General features: G+C 43.4%; 1 protein-coding gene across 1 annotated transcript in view; it reads right to left on the bottom strand.

Moving 5' to 3' along the window:
- The window catches only part of LOC142582826 (venom metalloproteinase antarease-like TtrivMP_A), a 32454-nt gene extending 14520 nt beyond the window's left edge, over window positions 1–17934 (bottom strand). Inside the window, exons 1-10 of the mRNA XM_075692885.1 lie at window positions 17805–17934; window positions 16673–16845; window positions 12713–12802; window positions 12208–12349; window positions 7490–7579; window positions 6532–6644; window positions 5822–5899; window positions 3503–3642; window positions 1693–1748; window positions 409–517 (exon numbers count right to left, since the gene is read on the bottom strand). Of these exons, the coding sequence (XP_075549000.1) occupies window positions 409–517; window positions 1693–1748; window positions 3503–3642; window positions 5822–5899; window positions 6532–6644; window positions 7490–7579; window positions 12208–12349; window positions 12713–12802; window positions 16673–16845; window positions 17805–17898 (1085 nt within the window). The 5' untranslated portion in view covers window positions 17899–17934. The remainder of the gene's footprint in view (window positions 1–408; window positions 518–1692; window positions 1749–3502; window positions 3643–5821; window positions 5900–6531; window positions 6645–7489; window positions 7580–12207; window positions 12350–12712; window positions 12803–16672; window positions 16846–17804) is intronic.
- Window positions 17935–18608: the final 674 nt, after the last annotated feature.

Raw genomic sequence — 18608 nt, 5'->3', positions numbered from 1 at the left:
CGACGACACCGGCTTTTCTGCGACACGAGCTCCTTAACGCTATCGCGTTAATATCATACTTAGCCTGCTTCGGCAGCTTTAGGTTTCCCTGCTTTACTTACGTCGCTCTTCAATGAAAAAAAAAGAAGAAGAAATAGCCTCCTTTTCTAAATGATTTGGCGATGTCACTAGATAACATTCACGCACGCACGCACGCGCGAATTGCAGGGATCTTCCGCATCAGGAGAGCTCATTCGAGGGATACTCGCACAAGCACAGGACGAGAAGCTTCGGAACTGGAATAGTTGCATTCGAAAAAATCGTGTGCACGTTTAAATGTTCCCGCAGAGTGCAGCGACGTAAAGTTGGAATACGTAAAATTTTGAACGTACTGAAGGTTAACAAAAAACTGAGCAGGACGCAACTCACAGGTGTCCAATCTCGTGGGCCATAGTGTGCGCGCTGCTGAACGTGCGCGGCACGTCTTCCACGATCGCCGCCTTGTAATCGCCGCAAGCCGTTCCGACTTTCGCCAGCCCTGTGAAATTTCAATTGCCAACAATTTGCCTCCTTTCATCTGTAACGTGATTGTGGGAATCAAGATAGCCTCTGCAAAATGCTTCGGCACGTCACTTACACCTGTCTGATTAGTCTTCTTTACGGTAGTATTTCCTTCTCTCCAATGCAGCATGCTTTCAGATCCGGCTTTTTTTTTGCGATACGTAACTAGTAGGATTTACGCATGACATTGCTGACTTGAATAATTCTGGCAGCAAGGCCTGATTCTATCTTTTTGCACTAGCGTTGGTTTCGGTTTGGCATGCACTAACTCTTGCAAAAGCTTTTTTTCCTTATTTAATATCTCCGATAAAGTTCGGGCCTGGCTTCACGCTTATCTACATGAAAGACGACAGCATGTGGTGCTTGAGAGTCAATCGCCATTATATGTTCAAGTCTTGTCGCGCGCTCCGCAGGGATGCGTTTTGGGAGCGCTGCCTTTTCTATGTATTTATCAATGACCTCGCTAAGTGCATTTTCAGTAACGTTGAATTATACGCGTATGATGGCTACGTATGTCGCTAAGCTAGCAGTGACACTTATTTCAACTCTCTTCACGAACAAAACAACTCTGCAATGACATGGCGTGGTAGGTGAAGCACGAGTCAATATATCTAAATGCAGCATAGGGATGTTCGCGAATAAAAATCCGCTGTTTGTTAAGGATTATTTTGGGCAGGTCACGCCTTTATCTACTGTAATGTAGCAAGGTACAAGTACCATGGCGTTCTTCCGAAGAACGCCATGGAGTTAATGTACTGGAGTGGGTTCAGAAGCGGACAGCTCGGTTTGTGACAGGCAACAATGTTTGTAGAAGAAGCTGATGACATATAGTCAAATTGTTCGGCTCACCCTTTCTCTCGGAAAAGCGTAAATTCTTAAGACTGTCAATGCTTTACAACATACTCAACAACAATACCGGCATTGATAAGGACTATCGTTTCAAAAAAGCCCACATTCGTGTCTTCACGCGTAGACCACGCTCTTAATGTACGGCAGTATTAATGTCATACAAATTAATTTAAGTACTCATTTTTCCCCCGTGCTGTTCATGACTGGAATTGCTTACCAATGTGCCTGGCGCGTCTACATCAAGGTTCTCTGTAGTGGTCCAAGAAGCTACGCAATACTTGGGTCACGATTTTGTCGACTTACCTATTATACTTTTGCCGACAGGTCTTCCTGTACCATGACTCGTGGCCAAGTCAAGCCTGAAAGAATAATGTCAAACAGCCGCTACAGATGCACAGCGCGAAGTCATGGTGACTTGCGACAATCTACTTATTTAACATTTTCATTCATTTTAAGTAGCTCTGCTTCGTTCATATGGGCGAATCACGAAGCGAAGTAACTTTGGAAGAACTATCTTCGTCGATTCAGTTTTCCAAAGAAAACGTATTTTCTAACGAGATGAGAGGGGGAACCAAATGACTATATTTGTTAGACATAATGAAAACAACAGACACTCAAGCCAAGGAAAGCACAGGGAAAAATATATGTTGTTCAAGTCGAAATATAAGATTGATAAGGTAAACCCAAATGAAAGTGGACGAAATGACAACTGACACTACTCGGTGTGCAAATCTTGTGTTTGGAACGTAAAATGTGCCAATTTGAACTTTCTGGGAACTATACCAGCACGGCCCGGTATTCCATTTATATTTTATTTTCTTATCATTCGTTGTCTTTTTACTTGTTTTGGGCCGCACTATATTTGCTATGTACTGTTTGCCTAATCAAGCAGGAATAACACACATCAGTCATGATGCCAATTTTCCTACAAACATATTTAATAATAATAAAAAAGGCAACTAGAAGGCATCACGCGTTATTGCTGTTCTTCTGCGAGTGCCCGTTAAGTGGACTGCCTACTAAGGCCATGATGATTGGCTGGAGCAGTACCAGCGGCAAGGAAACCGGCTGGGGGCATCTGGCTTTCTTCTCGCTGATACACCAAGCCAGCCAGTCACCACTTCAGCAGCAGCCGAAATGGACCGTTCACTATGTGGTAACTGACAGAATACTCACTGCACTATCTCTCTATTTTAGAATACGATTAATACTGCGGAATCAATTTGAAACACTGTAACAAGAAATGCGAAGCAATGCAGCATTGTTAACTGAAGTATTTGTGGTTGTTTTTCAGGCTACAATAGCAAAAGATCATGTAAAAATGGAAAGTAGTATTTTTTGAAAGAAATTAACAGGAGTGATAACGTACACACTTCTGACAACAGGAAGTCGAAATGTCAAAAAAAGGTAGAGATAGAGAAAGGACAAAAAATAAAAACTCCATTCAGACAGGAAGTTGTTTTATGAAATTGCAAAACTAGGTAAATTAACAGATAGGCTGATCGCATACAGAGTTTGTCTCGGGGAATTTGTCACCTGAGTCTAATGCTCCAGTTCAGGTGCCTGATCATCCGCAGTTGTCGAACAAGGGTGGGCGCTGGGCTACGTTTCAAGGAGGAACCGTGTTGATGAGTGCGGAAAAGGTAAGCAGTTGCTCCCTGACAGAGACAATTCCCTCGCCTAAACGTTGGCTCCAACGACGTTGCTTATTCAACCACCCGTTGACTACTGCAAACTTCATCTTTCTGTTTCTCTCTATTGTTTGGATTTTGTTAGCTCTTAAATAAAGCAAAATTGGCCTGCTCAGTAGCGCACTAGAGTATAGTAGCCCAGGCCGACCTCTCAGCTTTTTCTTCAATCTCTTTATCTCTAAAATTGACTTTTTGTCTAAATTTTCACGTCTTCTGCGTCCACTTGCTTACCGCTAAGCTTAGCAAACATCGCTGATTTAGAAAAGCATGAAAGTGCACGACAATTCTGGCCCCGTTTTATTAATACGCCCATATTATACCAGCTAATGTTTTTACGGGTTCTCAAAAATGCCACTCTAGGGTGCCTTACTTTTCGCTCTTTCAGCATTCTCGCTACCAGGTAATTGAAGTCAATGTCTTACCCAGTAACTAACACGACGATGTCGTCCCTCTGAAACATGCTTTCGCTTTTTACATATGAGTTGAATTCGAACAGCGTTTCACTGAGCATGACGGACGGTTCCTCGACCCATTTCCTTATAAACGTTTCTTTCGCGGGGTGCTGCAATAAAAATGAAAGATACTTGTTAAAACAATGGAGAAACGAAATTTGGAGTTGAACATTCTCAAGATGAGAATGCGGCTGCACGATTTACTGCTTTTACGATCTGAATACAGTGGATCGCATGCTAAAGATTGATGAAAATAGGCATTGACCCAAAGCCATGACTGGATGAATGCCAATTATCTTATAAAATAAGCTACATAGTTAGGATGCGAAGCCATATTGTTATTAGCTCTGCTCGTGGAGTTCTCACCATTTCTTCTTAATTTTGGCTTTATTTGCATTGCTCTCTCTCTGCATGTAATCAAAAAAGGAAAAAAAATATATATCTGCAGATATCCAACAAACCTGCTGGACTCTGTAAAGGAAGCTTTCTTGAAGCAGGTATCTAAATCCTACACAAGTTAACGGGATGCGCACAACCGTCTTTATTTTTACTCTATGCAAAGTGTAATGTTATGTAGCCTCATTTATGAAGATGCACAGCACAAGACGCAACATCATTTTAGCACTATTTTTGATGCACTATACACGATGCTCAGGTTATGAGACTATTATTTCAGACTGTGAGACATTGACGCAGTGATGTCACAAGGGCGAAGGCGATGTTTGCTGTTTGTCGAGGGAAGAAAGGTGAGGAGACGTGCATACGAACATAAGTCTGGCACGTATGGGCACGCATGTATGTACAGTACAGGGCTACTCGCCTTAATCTCTCACATGTACGGTCCCGTATAAGTGACCGTTCACGGGTAAGTAATCTACTGAGAATACAGGCTACGTAAGGCGACGCCTAATTCTAACGCGATGAAATGCTGTAGTTTACAATCACGGTCCGAAACGGGACAGCCCTTCCAGGGGCCACGATCTCAAGTGCCATAAACAAAACCGCACCGGTGAGACGTAGACTTTTTTTGTTTTCGCTTCCCTGTATTTTCTCGTGGAACGCGATAGCATTCAAAGATCGCTGACTGGTTCGTGCGCTTCCCGGCACCTGCAGCTTATGTAACCGTAATGTTTTCCTCGAAACGCTGGCAGTTAACGCTATTCACGAAGGCGAGCTTTCTGGTTCTTTTCTTTCTTTCTTTTTTTTTTTTTGGCGCTGCAACGAACCGAGCGGGCCGCGCCGCTCCTACTAAAACAGACCTTAGACGGCAGCTGGAAAAGCGGCTTGTGTTTTGAGTTTCCGCGTAACAGAATAATGTTTCTCGTATTTTCAACTTACAGTCCGACGCTAGCTCTCATGTCTGTAGGTTGTGTGTAATTCATATTTTACTAATTTTTGGACGCATTTTACTTTGAGAGGTTCTATTAGATCAGTAGCGCCTCTGTGCCACACGGAGGGCCTGCGTGGCAAGGGATGCGCGGTTCGGGATGATTTTCTCGGCCGCAGACGCCAATGCCGAAACCGTCACCGAATTTTCTGCGACACGGAGCCTTTAACGAAAATCGATATCAGAAGGTTAAGGAAGACACTGTGAGGCACGCGAAATTGTGGAATTTCCACGTCAGAAAATGCATAGTGATGCGCTACGCCGTCCGCTTGCGGTGAGATACGTCTTTGTGACTTAGGGCCACACTAACTTCTCTATTGAATGATGAAGTTGATTAAGGAAAATTTAATGGCCTAATAAATGGAGAAAGTTGCAGAAATCTGCATAAATGCCGAGAACAAAGAGATTGACCATTCTTTTGTTTTGTTTATCGCGCTCCGTTTAGTGACACTTTTTTATCATAAGAAGTGCCAGTGCAACAAAATTGACTGTTTTAGGAAACATTGATGCATTCTGAAGTAAATAATATTTTCCTAGTCTTTTCGATAGCACTCCGAGAATAAGCATAGGCTTTTATCTCGTTAATTTCACGCTTCATTGTCTGTGTATACAACGAGGACCTTCCATAGCTTCGTATGTAGCAATAACCATAACTTTAGGGAAATAACCTAAATATGGTGCGGTTCTCGACGTGCGTTAGCGCAGAGGTTAGTAGGACAGTAATATACTTAAATCATTTCATTTGGGAGCCGTTTTCCGGCTTCAGTTCCAGTAAATGTTTAATAGGACAAAAGGAATGTTATCTGACTATAGGATAAGTGAAGCGCACACGGGCACTTAAAGTTCAGCACCATGTGAGGCTTGCGTAACGTGGATGATACGTTGTAATATTGACCACTTACCGAAAAAATGACTATTCCTGTTACACTCAGCTGAAAATGTATTATATTTTCTTGAAAAGTTTGGAACTTGAGGTTCGCCTGAAATGAACAAATGTATGTTAAAAACGTCAAGACGTTGCGTCAATGTTGAAACACGTCCAATTGTCCCTAGCGTCATGCATGGCTGCTAGTTAGCGTAAAATTTCACCCGATAGGATGGCTATGAGTGTAGGAGTGTGTCACACTATGGACACTCGTGCTGCGTGATTTTGTCGCAAGGAAAATGTACAAGATTAGTTAAATTCTGGAGTTTTACCCGTCAATGCCACGATACAATTATGAGGGACGCCGTATTTTCAGCGAAAAATGTAAAATATTTTATGTCAGTTATCGTTGTTAGTATAGTAATAAATTATATTCTTTTATATCTATTGTCTCCCAATAACAACACACTGTGGTACAGCAGTGTGCGGGAAAGGGTGCCTTCATCTTATGACTTGACGACATTTAAATGCTATGTTCGCCGAAATATACACAACCTTAAACATAAAGGCATATTACGTTCGTAATACACAGTTATTGTTGCATTTTACTTTTCTATTATTTGCTCTCTATTTCTACACTCTGCCGCATGCTGCACTATCTATATATATAAAGATGGAGTTCTTGAGTAGTGCAGGATTTTCTGTCTGAATCCGTAACTGTAAGGAAGTGGGAAAGTCTTGACTCACAAAGGCTACGAGTACGGCCATGTATTGGGTAAGTTTCCGTGGATCCCTACGAAATGAGGCAAAATAAGTTGAGTCTACGGCGATGCGGGTCTCACAAGTGGCATTCACAGGGTCTGTAAATAAAGTTTTCGAGTTCAAAATTAGATGACGCTAGACCTTTAGATATTTTCTTTCCAGCTTACATCGTAGCACTGTTCACCTTCACAAGGCAATAACGCGATTGCAGTTATTTTAATAAAACCAACTTCACTGACATACTCAAGTAGCCAAGTAAAGAACAGGCACCCTGAAAACATTCGTATTTAGAAGCCGTGGCGGATATATTCATATACATAGGTTATAGGAAAGAAAAATTGAGGCTGGGGGAGGCTCTGCCTGCCTGTTTGCCTTGACAGTCGGTTGGTCGGTCCTTTCGTCAGTTCCCGCTCATCTGCCTCGCTTTGTTCCTTCGCAAATGGCATAATCAACAAAACTGGCACACTTCGTGTCACTTTAGCCCCAAAGACAACCATGCACGGGGGAATGGGAATGCTTTAGATGATACGGCACAACAAAAAGAAAGAATGTAGGCAAGGCTCTTTAGCTGGCGCTAGAGCGGCTTTACGAAATGGGCAGAGTCTCGGTGAACTTTTTGCACTATATTCCAACATAGCAAAGTTATTTATAACGGTCTTGGCTTTAAATTACTAGTCCACATGTGCTAGCCGCACAAGTGCTTAGACGCAACTTCTTGCTTTGAATCGCGGCTTCTAGAAGAAGGTGCCCTGCTCTGTATTCGGGTTGCCGTATATAGCTATGAATTCCCATTTCGCTTTATTGCTACGATGGTGCAAAAGTTACTGCTCTATTGCCGTGTAATCGCGTCTTTTTTTTTCTTCACCTTCCTTTATTTGTACACGCCAATATAATTCGATGGTAAAACGAACGCTGATTGTTTTGATAACTGTACTCAACTTACAAATTGACCCTCCAGACCTTGCCTCGGGAACTTTCCTAGCCGTCTGGATAAAAGGCTCAGGCAGTGCGGAATCTGGGTGGCCATCAGTATCTGTGGCGAAGAAAGAATGTCGTTACCAAGCATAACGCTGCTGCCTAGGAGTGTCCATCAGATATGTTCTTAGTGAGTTCCCAGATAAGCATCTCTTGGCAGTTTAATACAGAACGAGAAGATTTGTTTGAACGTCACCAATATTCCGCTGTGGCCAGTTTTGTGCATTTGAAAGTATTTAAGCGTATTGCGTTCTTTGAAAGCCAGACATGTTTTTCTGTACCGGGCCAAACGCGCCTGCGCTCACCGATTAACCTCTGCAGATGTTGACGTCATTCTCTCTGACCAAAGCGGACGCCGCCGCCGGTACAACTCTATAGGGGTCACTAACCTAGCTCTCTTCGCCGATAGAGAATCTCCGCTCACGGAGAAAACGGTAATTCTTTGTGTCCGAGTTGACTAAGAGCCGCTGCGAGGAAGCGTCGACAGTTTGCGGGGCGGGGGTTCTATGTATGTATGTATGTATGTATGTATGTATGTATGTATGTATGTATGTATGTATGTATGTATGTATGTATGTATGTATGTATGTATGTATGTATGTATGTATGTATGTATGTATGTGTGTGTGCATGTATGTATGTATGTATGTATGTATGTATGTATGCATGCATGTATGTATGTATGCATGTATGTATGTATGTATGTATGTATGTATGTATGTATGTATGTATGTATGTATGTATGTATGTATGTATGTATGTATGTATGTATGTATGTATGTATGTAAGTATGTCCGCTGCCAAGGTCTGTGAGTGAAGGCGCTGGCTAACACTTCTAGGTTTGTACTAGGAAAACATAAATACCCAAGAAAGTGGATGGGGATACGGCGCCGCGGTAGCGCAATTGGTAGAACATAGCATGTAAAATACGAAGGCTGTGGGATCGTTCCCCACCTGCGGCTAGTTGTTTTTTCACCCACTTTCATTTCCAATAATTTATCGCTTCTTTACTTCATTTATTAAGCACAAGTAATTTCCCCTGTGATGTCCTTGGTGTCAGTGTTTGTTGGCTTCTTGTGATATGACTAATAAAAATCGGGCCCCTTGGTTAACCCTCTTTCTTCTCGTTATATATATATATATACATATATATATATATATATATATATATATATATAAGGCTCTACCATATAGGGCAAATCTATGGGTACACGCACGTCGGATGGTTCGTCACCGGGTAACGAGGACGATATATTTGAAACAGAACAGCGCAGTGTTCACTGGGACAAGCACGGAGAAACGACACGTACGAGCGCTGACTTGCAACTGAAGTTTATTGCTTGGAACGAAGCAGCTATATATGTTTATTCTGTGTACTGTGATACCCTGTAATATATGCGACATATGTGATACTCTGTGATATATGTTTATTCTGTGTACGTTCATTACAGCCTTTGCAGAAAGTTACTAATTGAAGGGTTATAGGGGTCATACTGCCACTAGCCTAAATGTTTCCCAGACTGCTAAAGCAATAGCACGCGATACAGAGGTGAAATTAGTTGAAAATAGGAAAATTTTTAGGTGCAGTGCGTTGCGAAACTTTCACTTTCCTACTTTAAATGCAACTGTCGCAGGCAATTACTAAACCCGTGTTTTTCCATGTATTTTCGTGGATATTATGAGATTCGTAGTTTGCTTCTCCGGTATCTTCGGTGAGCTAAACAAGGCGCCTTGTTTCTATCTACAGAAAATCAGGGGCACGGTATGGCCAATGTGTAGGCAATGTTCCCAATGGGTTCTTTAAATGCGCATTTTCACGCAGAATACGTATGCAGGTGGTCCATAGCATTATTAATCTGTTTCACGAGCGGTGTGAGACTCAGACAGGCTGCGCTGGCATAATTACAACTACAACCAAGTTCAAATTTTGTGAACATAAGGGGAACAATACGCCAAGTTTATGTGCGGCGGTAAATGCGTGTTGATCAAATACAGCGTCAAAAAATTGTAAGCAAGTGTTCGAATGTATCACGCTACTGCTATTAGCTAAGTTTCCAATGTCTCAGGAAAACTCTACGCTTCCGATATTTTATACTTCGAAGGAATACGCAGCATCTTTAGGGCAATGTGTCCGGTAGTTTGAACGCTTCTGGCTTATTTAGAAGCGTTATGAATAATTATTGAACCCTAGATCATTATAGAGGATTTGAGCGTGTCTAACGAGCAGGGAAGAATTGATCCCGTCGCCTTGGCTATACAGGCCGCCAAGATCACATTTAGCGAAAATTGGTGGTACACTATGTAAAACCTCTGTGCGAAGTGAAATGCGGTTGGATCAAACACAGGTTTCGTAAAAAAAAACTTATTCTAGTGCAGGAGCTTCTGATATGGCCACTATCGGCTATGCTTCTCAGTGTCCTGACATAGCTATATACAGTTTACAAAAGGTTTATATTTTGTGGAAACTGGAGGGCGGACAAGGTAACTGCTCAATAAATGCTCGATAAAATTTTTTGCATTCCTGGTCCGGTTAAAAGTGTTGCTAATAATTACTCAGCCGTCATCTCTCTTACCCTATTTTAATGCGTCATTACACGTTCCAACTTCGTTTCGGCGATGTCCTCGGTGAACTGAACAAGAAATTTTGTTTATATTTGGTGAAAATAAAGGGCACTTACGGACAATGTGTAAGTAAACTTCAATGACATGGGACTAATTAAGACATTTGCAGTAAATTACGCATGCAAGTGATGCGGAGCTTTTGAATGTGTTTTGCGAACAAAGAATTTATGCTGCCCCCTGGATGAACTGCGAACTCAACAGGTATAAAGTAGCGGCATTTGAGGGCGAGGGGGAGGCGGTCAGGGAGGCAGGATGCCATGGTAAACACTATGGTTAAGTAACAGATGTGTTGATGAATTGCTGGTTTTTTTTTTTCAATTCCCATCAAGAAGGGCTCCAAATCATTACATGCGGGCAAGTTTTCAAACGGAACAGTCATATATATATGCGGGCAACCTTTCAAAGTCTGCGACATAACTACAAGAAGCTGAAACTTATTGAAACTGCTCGAAAGGAACAGTTTTGCTGGAAACTGGTAATTCCCCAAGCTCGCACACATTTGCGGTATTTCTTTCAGCGAAGCTGTTAGCCTCTAGTTGGTCGGCATTTTTCGTATCATCATCTATGGGCAAAAATATGGGGCGATCCGCGAGGTACAGTGCGATACCGGGCCGACCCGCGGAGGAGGTGAAGCAGGCTTCAAGCACTCGCCAAAGTCAAGCGATCAGTGTATACATCCTTTGGAATCACGCATACAACATGCAGGACTGCATTCGTTTCAATACCGAACAAGCACAAAACAAGCATCCAAACCACATAATTGATCATAATAAGATGAAAATGTACCCTTCATCTGCCCTTTATACATAGAGTGTGGTTCGCTTCGAAAGCCACTCTTCCCTCATGTTATCGACCGACATATGTGTGTAGAACATCATCAGGGAGAGAAACTCGGAGTACAGAAAAGGCATAGTGCCCGTGTCCTCAGACAACGAAAAGATAAAAAAAAAACGTCGTACAAAAGGTTGCGTATACCAGTCCTGTAATACTCAATTTTCGCCGGCTATTTCCAGAAAAAGATTCTAGGCCCTCACTCGTTGTTTCTCGCTTAAATCTTAAACGCGTATATTATTTTATTGTATCATATTTCGCAGATCAACATCTGCGAAATATGATACAATAAAATAATATACGCGTATATGGCGCATGCTAGTATTATTTACGAAAGAGAAAACACAGAAAAACTGGAAGCAACGGAAATGGCAATATTGTATTCGTATAAACGTGGCCCTCTACATTTGACAAAAATCTCTTTAAGCAACCGGGAACCAGAGAATATAACCTTAAGATGACGCACGATACTTCTTTTTACGAATGAAAAGTTGCGCATAAATGGGAAGCAACAGGAATGATAACATCCTATTTATTTAAAACTTGCCCTCAAGGTTTGAGAAAGCCCCCTTTCAGCAATCTGGAACCAGACAATATAACCTGGAAATAAACTTGTAAATAACTGGCTTGATAAAGGCCAACCTCTGGAAGCGTTCATCAAAGCAAGAACAGCGTAACAACCAGAGGCTAATGCTGAAGGTTGCCGTTAATTTCACCGGAGATCTCTTGAAGTAAAGCCAAGTGTACCTTATCAAGTATCGCTATCTCGCTGCCTAGTTTCGGGGCAAAGTGGTTCAAAGAAACGGAAGCATGCCATTAGATTCCACCAGTTTGAGGCACTTCGTTGGGACAGACATCGATGCGAAAACGGCATCGGAAACTAGCAGCTGCAGTACTGCACAGAATTTTGAGAAATTACTGCGCATGAATGAAAATTTAGTCATAGCTTTATCCGGTATAGAAGGCATGACCGTGAGCCTGACAAGGATCCAGAACTATAAGCGATGCTGTAGTTGGCGCGCTTCGGAAGTGAGATATCAGTGAGTTGCAATAACACAGCCACAATTGGAACTTCCATTTCGACACGCTGTCTGATGTGAGTCTTTCAGCACGCTAGGCAAGCGGCCAACCTGCTTTTACATACGGTGTAATACACTCCCTATACAATTATTCTGCAGCAACATAGAGAAAAAAAACAAAAATATACTTATAACCTTTAGCACGAAAACTTACCTTCTCGAAATGCGTCTGATGAATTTTCAGCGTCAAAGTCTGTATGCGCTATAGGCAAAATTTCATGTTTAACGCTACCCCTTGTACCATAACCAGCGGCAGCTGATGGCTGTATTCGTTCGGTAGGGCTCAGAATGCCGACCTTCAAAGAACGAAAATCACAATTACTTATTTGTATCTTGCATGCCATCCCATGTTACGCAAAAAATTCTGTTTTTGTGGCATTAATATTGTTTCCATTACCGTGAAATTCTACCGACTCTCTCAAGATTTGTTTTATCTGCTCTCCGAGTTCCTTGCACACAAGCACACACACGCGCGCAAGCACAACTTTGCCTGCGTGTGTGTATACTTGCTTTTTCTGCTCAACAACTTATTTTTTTCTTTTTTGCTGCTGTATGGATTGGTGGCCTTGAACATATGTTTTATATTCTGATTCATCTCCACGTAGCCATTTACAGAGTGCGCACAGAGTGGAGACGAAAGAGACAGGTAAAATACACACGAGTCGAAGTCCTCCAGTGCGCGTAAGTATGACAGCAGCGCGGGCTTGAGGGTCGTGGTAAAGGTGCTGTTCCAGACGTGATCCATTCATCTGAATAAAAATAGGATACGGCCCAATTATGAACTAATCATAGCAGAGGAAGACTGTGGCAAACACCCACGCGACTTGGCTGCAAATGTTATGTGTGGTCTACTTCTCGATACGTTTATGATGCTTACAAAATAATAAGCAAATTTCATTTTAAACATTGATTAGGCCCTGACACCAATCCGGAGGGGCCAATTAAAAGTGACAATATTCAAGAATACACCAAATAAGCGTTTTCAGTGAAGAAGCTGAGATTAGCATAGCTGTTTTTTTTTTTACTTTTCTGCGCCAGATAGGAAAAGGGGGGCTGGGGGGTAGCAAGGAGGAATCAATGCTGTCGTTTTAGAAATCTGAAAAAAAGCATAACATCGAAATATCGCTTAACTACTAGCGTCGCAGATGTGTCCAGCTTTACATTAACTCTCTTATTTGCAAGCAATCTCGCAGGCCATCTCGCTATAAGAGACTTACTTTTCTAACATTTGTAACTTCCTAACGGGACCCTCAAACGGTTTTGACGATTGTGTACAAGCGTGCTCAGTCGGTAGGGCAGGTTCTTCTGATCATTAAGCAATAGATTTAAGCGCCCCGAGTAAAAGATGCAATTTATAAGGTTTTAAAATCGTACATCGCTACCGATTGCAGCGCCGCCGCTCCCCTGCGTTTTCAGCCGTCCCTTCCCGTCCTACACAGCGTGGGTGAGTGATGTCACACGGCTGAGCGATTGGTTACGTCATCGGGTATGCTTAAAACATGCCGCTGCGTTAGACTTACTTTTTAGAGTGCACTTTCGTTATTTCTTTTGTCTCAATGTACCCGTAAAAGCCATCTTCGGAGGTTACAACATATGGGGAAATATGTATAGATATACACACATGAAAATATGTGGGCATAATAATTTGTGTATTTTCAAAAGTAAATACACAAATGCCAGAAATCTAGACGTTTCTTCAGACCAATGACCCCACATCCACCTCGGAACGCAGATATTCTGCTACAGCTCCGGCAATGGCAGTCGATAGGGCACGGAGGGCTTTCTGACATGAAAATAGGTGCAGCGACGCCTTCTTTGGCGGCAGGAACACAATGGTACCCCGCAGCGCTGCCGTACGCTCGTCTTGCACCGCAGGTGGGTGCAGGGAGTAAACTGCAGTCACTACAGGCTGTAGAAGACGGGAGCGATCCGCGTCGATGCAAACATAAACCTCCTTGGTCAACGTAGCAATCACCCGCAGTTTTGAAAAGAAAGACACTTTTAGCCGTAATCGCGGGTTCCGCATTTGTCAGAGAGCCAGGTTTTGTAATGGGTTTGCCCAGAATGGTAGCAGAAAAAATACGCTAAAAGGTTAAAATACGCTCACTGGCGGCAGGAACACAATGGTACCCCGCAGCGCTGCCTTACGCTCGTCTTGCACCGCAGGTGGGTGCAGGGAGTAAACTGCAGCCACTACAGGCTGTAGAAGACGGGAGCGATCCGCGTCGATGCAAACATAAACCTCCTTGGTCAACGCAGCAATCACCCGCAGTTTCGAAAAGAAAGGCACTTTTAGCCGTAATCGCGGGTTCCGCATTTGTCAGAGAGCCAGGTTTTGTAATGGGTTTGCCCAGAATGGTAGCAGAAAAAATACGCTAAAAGGTTAAAATACGCTCACTGGCGGCAGGAACACAATGGTACCCCGCAGCGCTGCCTTACGCTCGTCTTGCACCGCAGGTGGGTGCAGGGAGTAAACTGCAGCCACTACAGGCTGTAGAAGACGGGAGCGATCCGCGTCGATGCAAACATAAACCTCCTTGGTCAACGCAGCAATCACCCGCAGTTTTGAAAAGAAAGGCACCTTTAGCCGTAATCGCGGGTTCCGCGTTTGTCAGAGAGCCAGGTTTTGTAATGGGTTTGCCCAGAATGGTAGCAGAAAAAATACGCTAAGAAGCCGAACCCCCTCCCCCCTCACCGCCCCCCCCCCCAAGAAAAACGCATATCGAAGGCAGCTCAACGTGTTGTACAAATGTCAAAACGTCCCCTAAAAACTCGCCATCTTAAGTTGGGCTTTGGAGTAGTGGTACCATCTGCGCCTCTACCGCAGAAAGTGTGGGTTCGATTCCCGATGTCGATGCATTTGTTTCCTTTAGATCCTAGAGTAGCTAAAACGTTAAATATAGCCCATTTCATCCCATTCACAAGTTGACGGCGGCGCTTTCTTTTTCCGTATATGGCGACAAAAAAAAATCTTACAAGCCTAATATAGAGTCAATCATGAACGTACATACTATTATGTTATGTTACATACTATTATGTTATGTACACATTCTTATGTTATCACGCGATTATCAAGCCTGTTAGGAATGGCCGGACGGGGTGACAACGTGCCAGCTTTCAGCCCGCTGCACGTGTTCCTATCCAACCGGACGGGGCGCACTTCAGAGAACTGTGAACAACCGGCAGCCACGTGGCGCGGGGTCAGCTCAGGAATGTGGTACTCGGCCGCGCCACCCGGGACGAAGCAAAGTTCTACGAAGCCCCTCTGACGTCGGCTCCGGACCTTTACACCTGTGTGTGTGTGTGTGCGGCACTGAAATCTGTGCAACACGTGTTTGTGAGCCCTCCTCCAAAAGGGCGGGTCATCTTCGGTGACGTCGAACGGTGACGTCGAACGATGACTGGGCGAACGTTTCCGTTCGCTTGGAATAAAGGAGGGACCAAGTGCTTATAAGCAGCGATTTCCGGCTGCTAGAGTGTGCTCGTCGTCGTGAGCTGAGTGCTCGTTGTCATGCTCGAAATATACTCGTGAGCTGCGTGCTCGTAAGCTGTTTGCTGTATGCGTCGACATGCGTACTCCATATGGGAGTCACGCTAGACTGTCGACATGTCTTGTCGAAAATGTAAATTCAGGAAATAATTCCTGCTCGCCTAGTCCTGTCGCCCCAAGATCCTCCCTGCAACTACGACCGCTGCAATCCGTACAAGCCGAAACAATACCGGAAACACCTACGTTGTAGGTTGTACAGCAATGCGCAGTGGGCGCACGCGGTGGCTCTATTAAACAATAATCAGAAAGTGCTTTTGGCACGTAAAACCCAAAAATTATTTTTTTTAAATGCCAGCCGACATTGTGCCTAGTGCTGCTGCGTCTCCGACCGGCGCTCAGAGATCGGCCTCTTAAGTTTCGCTCCAAGTAGCCCAGTCGTAAAGATAAAAGCTGCATAGAAAAGAGACGCGGGAATACGCGTGGTTACAACAAACCGTAAGTAGACAACACTTGCGTCACCACTTGAAGGAGCCAGGACACAGTGATGCATGCCGCAGGTTGTAAATGTTCAGGGAGAACGCCATGGAAAAAGGGGAGGGTAATGTTTCACCAACCTACGCGCGTTATTACAGCGCGAATACACGCAATTCTTGTGATAAAGCATTCCTTGAGGGACACCTTCTGTGCCTATGCATACGACAGAAACAGTTACGATATAAGATATAAGATAAGATATAAAAATATAAAGCAGTGTTAGATGCAACTGCACATTTATGTTCGTCATTGTCGTAATCACAATGCTCTGAATTACAGTGACAGCCAAGATGTCAGCACATATTTGTCTTCACTGTTGAAAACTTTCAATTTCGAAAGAAATAGTTTTTGGCTAATCCATTTTTCGCTTGTGGCTACGACGCCAAAACAGTCCATCGCCTTCGGTGGCTACTCGTCAACCACTACAGGTCAAAGAATCTGACCATCTCTCAGCACTCTATAAACAGCTTCTTTTCTTCTTCAGCGACCATCTGCGACCTTCGACCTTTCTAAACATATAATTGTATTTAGATGCCTTTCCAGTATACTCACACGGCTCGCGTTGCATACTGCACAACTGAGAGGAACTTCTTACGTAATGAACTCTTTTCTCATGTTCCTCAAGCGTCGTGACTTCTAGATGTTCCCGCAGCACAGACACTTTCCTCAGAGCCAAAGTCCAACCAGCATGGATGGCCACAACCAGTTCTCCGCTATCACTCCGTTCTTCCAGGATTCGAGGGACCACGACGGTGGGTACTGGGGCTCCTGTGCAAAGGAAGCCGGTCGTTAGGGCACAGTTACTTTTATTTGAATGGCTCATGGTATTTTTTATCTCTGAGGGCGCTGAGTGTAAAAAAAAAATATGGCAGCTTCGGCGAAACGCCGAAGCACTGACAGCGATGGGAAAGATTAGCTTTGCGCTGAAAATCTTGCGATCGTGTTCAAAATATACGCAGCAGGAACTGTGCGCGTATTCGACATACGTGCGTGCACAATTTCTGGCACCCTAAAACGCTCTATCACGTAGTGTAGCGCCTGCGATGCCATCGCACAAACGCCACTGAGCTGCCTGTAAATAGCGGCGCCAGTGAAAAATATCCTTTTCAGATTGTGATAACTGTTATAGTTTTGCAGTTTTTATTAATCTGAGAAAATTAAGATAAAAGGCATGTGCTGTTCATAAAATTATACAGGACTTTTGTTTGCGCGCTGCAGTTCTCAAAGATGCTGAAGAATAATTAGTAAAAGATATAAGACCTGGTTTGAGCAACTTTGGCTGTGGAATAGTAAACTATATCTTTTGCATGGATAGCCATAACGCATAAATTTGCATAGATATATCCGGAACATGACGGCGATGGTAACAATTTGGCTGGAATTTACATATTGCTATCGCAATGAAAACATTTAGGAACACGGCTGCTCTGTTGCATCAATAACAATCGTGGCTGGCATTGCTTAAATGCATTGTGCTTGCATGCGGTCCTTGCATGTATTGAAAGCTGGGCGGAGAGGTTGTCCTCGAAGTACGTACCTCAACGACGGCTCTCGATAGTACTCCAGTACAGGCTTTATTATTGAACAGAGAATACACCTAGTCGACTAAACGTGAAAGGTAGTCGCGAACCTATGGTTTTGTTAACATTTTTGCTTCTACTCGGTAGTCAGGTATTCCACAACAGTTAATTATGCATAGGTTCGACAGTCACATTGCTGCCACTTACCCAGTGATGTGTAAGTCGAATATAGAAACTGCAAAGACGCGATCAGGCCTATCAGGTCGTTTATATGCCGCCTCCGCATGTTTAGAGGATGCATCCAAACTCCCAGTAAAGACAACTCCTATCGTACTTCTTATAAACTTCACGTAAAAGTACCTACAACAATGTACAGCGGGACAACTGCGGGAAAAGGCGATGTTTAAGTGTCTCTGGCCTTGACTAACATTTTCTCTTCGTTCCGTGTCTTGCTTTTTGTACTTTTAGATTTGAATATTTGTCATGCGTAAATGGCCCATCGGAAAGTGCCAGTCTTTATTCGACGATTCGGTCAACGACAACTTAAGGCACATGATTCCTAACATTAATCACTGAGTAGACATTCAGTGCAGCCTTCTTGAACTTACACATGCTAAAGTTATGCAAACATAAAAATACAAAATAGTGACGGACAGCTTTCTATGACAGGGAAGCTAGACCTACAAACTTGAAACGCATATATGTGAGAGTACTGCTTAAAATGGTTCCCAATTTCATTGCCCTTTTACATCAAATCCTGGAATTCCTTCCTTGCCTAAGGCATACGCAGAAGCAATATACGCCACTAACAGTGGTGGTTGTGTCTGACCAGGACCTAAATGTGGAGAACCAACAAATGCATTCAATACGCATTGTGTAGAGAAACGCGGCGGCGTTCCCTTCATTCGTCTCACTACTTCGCCACTATCCCGACGTTCCAGCAATGTTCGGAGCACGCTACTAACACAAATGTTCTTAGCAGTCTCTCCTCCTAACTTTAGTGCCACCCTA

This window comes from Dermacentor variabilis, chromosome 5 (genome assembly GCF_050947875.1).
Source record: "Dermacentor variabilis isolate Ectoservices chromosome 5, ASM5094787v1, whole genome shotgun sequence".
NCBI lineage: Eukaryota > Metazoa > Arthropoda > Arachnida > Ixodida > Ixodidae > Dermacentor > Dermacentor variabilis.
This window is presented reverse-complemented; position numbering and strand designations above follow the sequence as displayed.